The 6,061-nt window shown below is 37.1% G+C and overlaps 1 protein-coding gene across 1 annotated transcript; it reads left to right on the top strand.

Moving 5' to 3' along the window:
• Window positions 1-681: 681 nt before the first annotated feature.
• On the top strand, window positions 682-6,029 carry LOC122057495 (disease resistance protein RUN1-like). The gene is made up of 4 exons (XM_042619612.1): window positions 682-1,827; window positions 2,315-2,596; window positions 2,696-5,053; window positions 5,254-6,029. The coding sequence occupies exons 1-3, from the start codon at window positions 844-846 to the stop codon at window positions 4,970-4,972; spliced, it is 3,543 nt and encodes a 1,180-aa protein (XP_042475546.1). The 5' UTR covers window positions 682-843; the 3' UTR covers window positions 4,973-5,053; window positions 5,254-6,029.
• Window positions 6,030-6,061: the final 32 nt, after the last annotated feature.

Genomic DNA, 6,061 nt, shown 5'->3' with positions numbered 1-6,061 from the left:
TATAGCATACTAAATAATGTTAAAAAAGAGGGAAAATAAAAAATAACACTTGGTCACCTTATTTGCCTTAAGGCGGGCGACTTGTCGCCTAAGCGCTTAGGCAATCCTCCAACTCTTTGGCGCCATGACAACTATGTTGTGTGCCAGAGAAGAAAGAGACAGGAAAACATGAGGGGTGGGCTGAAATGGGAACAATATACTCTATATCAGGGTTCTGTTTTGAAAGGGTGAAAGAATCAAACCACCATATTGAAGGGCAATATGGGTATTATTGAAATATTGGAAAAACTTAACGGTTTAAACTTAGCGGAGTGGGTCTATTTGTAAGATCCAACATAGTACATGGGAGGGGGATGTAATTTACTCAAATTTTTTATATCTAATATAATAGCTTGGGATATTTTATCATCATTTTAATAGTTGTCCCCCATAAGGAAGAACAACTTGTTGGATTAAGAGCAATATTATGTGAATCTTTTTAGTCGTCACCCCTCCCTGACCTTGGCCGTTTTGGCACCCAATAATTTTCACCCTTATTAGTTAAAGATTTAGGGTGAGAATTAATAGGAAGAATGCAATAAAATATCACTAATTTACTCTTTCTTAGAGTTAAACTAATATACTTTAGTACAGAATATGTTTTGTCCATGTCAAATTCTTATGGTTCATTTTCTTTTTTTAAAAGTCATCATCCAACTCATCTATTTTTCCTTCTTGTTTGAATTATGCAGGCATGAAGGGAAGTTAATAAAATCAATTGTTCAAGAAGTTTGGTGTGAATTAAGAAAGAGCCTCTTGACCGTTTCTGATGACATAGTTGGAATCCATTCTCATTTAGAAGAAATGATGAAGTTACTAGACGTTACATCTAAAGATAGACGGATTGTGGGTATCCATGGCTTAGGTGGTGTTGGTAAGACAACAGTTGCTAGGTGTGTGTATAATACAGTCCATCATGGCTTTGAAGGATGTAGCTTTATAGCAGATGTTCGAGAAACTTTCCAAACAAGGGGAGCTGTCCATTTGCAAAATCTACTTGTCACTAATATCTTGAACCTAAGGAATCCAAACATTACTAGTATTGATCAAGGAATTGATATGATCAAGCAAAGATTATCCAACAAGAAAGTTCTTATTGTTCTTGATGATGTGGATCAAAATACTGATTTAAAAGCAATAATCGGGAAGCGTGATTGGTTTGGTTTTGGAAGTAGGATTATTATTACAACCAGGGATAGGCATATCTTAGATCTTCTTGAAGTAGACGGAGCTTACGAGCCCAATGACATGGATTCAGATCAATCTCTTAAACTATTTAGCAAACATGCCTTCAAAATGGACTATCCTCCGAAAAATTATTTGGAACTCTCAAAAGATGTAGTGAAAACTACTGGAGGACTTCCATTGGCTCTTGAGGTTATAGGTTCATCATTGTTTGGCAGAGGAGAATTAGCATGGAAAGACACAGTGAAGAAGTTGGCCAAAATTCCAGATAATGCAGTGCAGAAGAAGTTGAGAATAAGTTACGATGGATTAAGTTATGAAGAGAAAGAGATATTTCTTGATATTGCTTGTTTTTTTATCGGAATAGATAAGAACATTGCATGTTACATATGGGATGGTTGTGGTTTTTTCCCTGGAGATGGAATTGATAAGCTTTGCCTGAATGCACTGGTTAAGATTGATGAAAATAATGAGTTGAGGATGCATGACCAGCTAAGAGATCTTGGAAGAGAAATTGTTCGTCAAGAAAACTTTAAGGAGCCTGGGGAACGTAGTAGATTGTGGTCGCATGAGGCGGCATTGGAAGTATTGAGTACTCGAAAGGTTAGTTCTCAATAAATGATTAGTGCACTTAAATTTGTGTTTTCAGTCATTAATGATGCTTTGAAGAATAAGCTAGCTATATATCTTCATCAAAAGAAATCAGTCATTAAAATGTAAGATTTGACGAACCAAATGGTAGTCATGGGTGGGTCCATGTTACAAAGGATTGAGCACTCTCCTCACCATCCAAGTTTTAGGCTTTCATCCCAGTACGAGAGCGTAGTGGGGATCAAAACATGATTGAAGTAGTACAGAAACTACAAAAGATGCTAGAATGTGTTTGTGTTCTGGCATTTTTGTAATCTTGTACAAATTGGAACGTACTTTTTTAGTTCTTAACAATTTCATTTGGGTTAAACTTTGAAAGATGATTTGGATGGGCCATTGGTCCATTATAAGATGGACCCACCCATGAACCAAAGTCTGACCAAATATTTGGTTTTGCATAATAATCTTCCATACTAATTCAAGGTTCTTTGTTTTGCAGGGAACAAGGAAAGTTGAAGGACTCTGTGTAACCTTCCTTGAATGGGGAAATAGCCAATGTATAAAGAGGGAAGGATTTGATGCAATGACAACACTAAGGTTACTTCAGCTCGATTATGCCGAGGTTGCTGGAAACTTCGTGCTCTCTTTTCCAGAATTGAGATGGCTTAGTTGGAAAAGATGCCCTACACAATTTACTCTAACCAATCTAAGGAGGTTGTGTGTTCTTGATCTGTCAGAGAGTGACATCACAGAAAATTGGATGGGTTGGAACTATATCAAGGTCTCTAAGAACTCTCCCTTTCTTTTATTTCTTGCGATCAATCATAGAATACTTTTAAACATCAATTAATATGTGATAAATTGTTGTTCTGTTATGCAGGAGGCAGAAACTCTTAAATTTCTCAACTTGAGTCATTGTAATCAACTATACCGAACTCCAGACTTGTCGGGAAATAAACAATTGGAGGTATTGCTTCTTGAAAAGTGTGGAAAGTTGACTACAATTGACGCATCCATTGGTCATCTTAAGAGGTTAGTCATATTGAACATGAGGGGCTGCACTAGTCTAATGCATCTCCCAACCAGCATTTGTGAGTTGAGTTCACTGAAAATGCTTGACATTAGAAATGCAATAATCAGCCAGTTACCAGAAGCATTGGGCCGCTTGGAAGCCTTAACGGAGCTTTATGTTAACTATTCTGTAACACGGTTACCTAGTTCAATACGTCATCTGAGAAACCTCAAAATTTTAAGTTCTGATTTTGAATTTTTTAACACCTTTCATAGGTTGTTAGATTTTTATTTTAAAGGAGTTTCACATATGGAGTTGGAGATGGATCTCCCAGACCTTCCTCCAAGTTTGAAATATTTGGATGTTTCGACATGCAAAATGAGATCACTCCCAAGGCTTTCAAATCTGACAAATTTAGAGGTATTGCACCTATGTGACTGTCAAAAACTGGTGGAGATACCAACTACCATCAATGCTCTTACAAGGCTGAACTCACTCCATTTAAAACATTGCCCTCTCCTCCAATGCATCTCACATCTTCCCTCAAGTCTGAAAAGCCTGAGTGTTTATAATTGTAAAAATGTGAGAGAAATATCAGGTTTCTCGAACATGAGAATGTTGGTGAAATTATTTCTTGATCATTGCAAGAGGCTAGTAAAAGTTGGAAGCCTTGAGGGATTAGTTTCCCTGCAGCAGTTTGAGATAGAGAACTGTCACGCATTAAGAAAATTACCAAAACTTTGGGGCTTGAAAAATTTGTGGCACTTAAAGTTCGAGAGAGATGGCTTATCTGAGATTGAAGGGCTTGAGGGATTGTACTCCCTGGAATGCTTGATTATAAAGAGATGCCAATTATTAAGAAGAATTCCAAATCTATCAGACTCGAAGAATCTTGTGGACATTCAAATCCAATACTGCTATGAGTTATTTGAGATTGGGGGACTTAAGGGATTGGACTCCCTGGAAACACTGTCTGTATCATATTGCCCATCATTGAGAAAGATACAACTTCCCAAAAAACTGTATGAATTAGAAATCTTTGAGTGTGGCAAGTTATCTAAGATTGAGGGTCTTGAGGATTTGGAATCTTTGACAAGATTTCTCCTCCATAGCTGCGAATCAATCATAAGATTACCAGACTTATCCAACTTAAAGACATTGAAGGATCTAAGTATTTGTGACCTGCCACTAAAGAATCTCTACTTTGAGGGATTGGAATCCCTGAAAAATTTAAGCTTATATGGATCCAAATCATTAGAAGTATTACAATATGTCTCACTCTTGAATAACCCGAAATGTCTACTGCCCTATGGATGTGAGAAGTTAGCCAAGATCCAAAGTGTTGGCAGATTGGAGTCCTTGGAAGTATTGAATGTGGAAAGCTGCAAAAAAATGAAAATATTAGCAGATATCTCGAACTTAACAAAACTACAGGCATTATACATCAAACATTGTGAGAAGCTTACTGAAATTCAGGGAGTTGATAGGTTGGAAATTCTAAAGGTCTTGTGTATGGATGGGTGCATTTCTATTGAAACATTACCAAGTCTGTCGAAGTTAAAGAAGTTGATGATTCTATCTGCTGTCGACTGCGAGAAATTAACCAAGATTCAAGGTGTGGATGAATTGGAATCATTAGAGGAGTTGGATTTTCGTGGGTGCATTTCTATTGAAACATTATCAAGTCTATCAAAGTCAAAGAACTTGAGGACTCTATCAGTTGTCAACTGCAAGAAGTTAACCAAGATTCAAGGTGTGGACAAGTTGGAATCTTTAGAGTCGTTCGATGTTAGTGGGTGCATTACTATCGAAACATTACCATATCTGTCAAACTTGACGAAGTTGAGGATTCTATCAGCTGTCGACTGCAAGAAGTTAACGGAGATTCAAGGTGTTGATGAGTTGGAATCCTTAGAGTCATTCGATGTTAGTGGGTGCATTTCTATTGAAACATTACCATGTCTGTCAAACTTAAAGAAGTTGAGGATTCTATCAGTTGTCAACTGCAAGAAGTTAACGGGGATTCAAGGTGTGGACGAGTTGGAATCCTTACAGGATTTCAATGTTGATGGATGCATTTCTATGGAAAATTTTCCATGTCCAAAGTTAAAAAAAGATGAGACTCCTAACTGTGCAATATGTTAGTGTGTGCATATCCACAAAAATTACCTGATATGTCAAGCTGCAAGTCTAAAAGGATATTATTGAGTCCATCTATCATCGCAGGTACCTCTCTCTCTCTCTCTCTCTCTCTCTCTCTCTCTCTCTCTCTCTCTCTCTCTCTCTCTCTCTGTGTTTGAATCTCTGTTTCTATAAAACTCTACCACTCACCCTTACTCTCATTATCTCTCGATATTTCACTGTTGTGATGTTTCAGATTTTTTTTTTCTCTTGGTTTTTAATTTATGCTTGAATATGATTATCAGCTAATCTTCTCAGCAATAAAAGGGTGTTTTCGGATGAATTCCCCCTCCCCTTTTATTTTTCCTTCTGGACATCGGAGCTCCTCTAGTTGGTGAGTATTTATTTGGTTGAAGGACAAATATAACTTCCTTCCATTGGCTGCCTGTTTCCCTCCCAAAATTTATCTTCTTCCCCTTTTTTTGAATCAGTGATCACAACTACTATTCACCTTCACTCATTCTCCAATCACTATTCATTAGATCCCTATGCAGATCGATTCATGTTGTGGAAGATGTAGCTAGCAAATCTAAGGCACCTAATTCATACAATTTTAAATTTCCATCCAGTGCACAGTTGCACACAGTTTTGCTTGATTTTTTTCTTAGGTTAGAACTAATATTTAATCTAAAGCAGTCAAGCTACTTCATTGATCCAACTTCTATTCAGAGTTGGGGCCAAATCAAATTTTAGCCAGATATACTGGTTGATGTTATGAGGCTAATGCAGTAATTAACCAATGTAAATCCCTGATTAATTGATGACTTGGATGAGTAAAAATGTGATCAGCTTGATTATTGAAATTTGGGTGAATTTTTCATTTTCCCACAAGAAACAATGAACAAAATTTTATTTCTTGAAAACTGAATGGAAGTGTCGCAGATCCCCTGTACAATCATTGTATCCCTTGCTCATCCTATGAATAAAAGTGAGAATTGTTCATTTTATACACAAAAATTGGCCATTTAAATTAAAGTTCGGTTGACATTCCTGAAACCAGATCTGGAATCAGCAGCAGACACTGAGCAAACTGTCTTGGATCCCCCCCCCCCC

This window comes from Macadamia integrifolia, chromosome 12, assembly GCF_013358625.1.
Source record: "Macadamia integrifolia cultivar HAES 741 chromosome 12, SCU_Mint_v3, whole genome shotgun sequence".
NCBI lineage: Eukaryota > Viridiplantae > Streptophyta > Magnoliopsida > Proteales > Proteaceae > Macadamia > Macadamia integrifolia.
The sequence above is the reverse complement of the archived record's forward strand: the minus strand, read 5'-3'. Positions and strand labels throughout refer to the sequence as shown.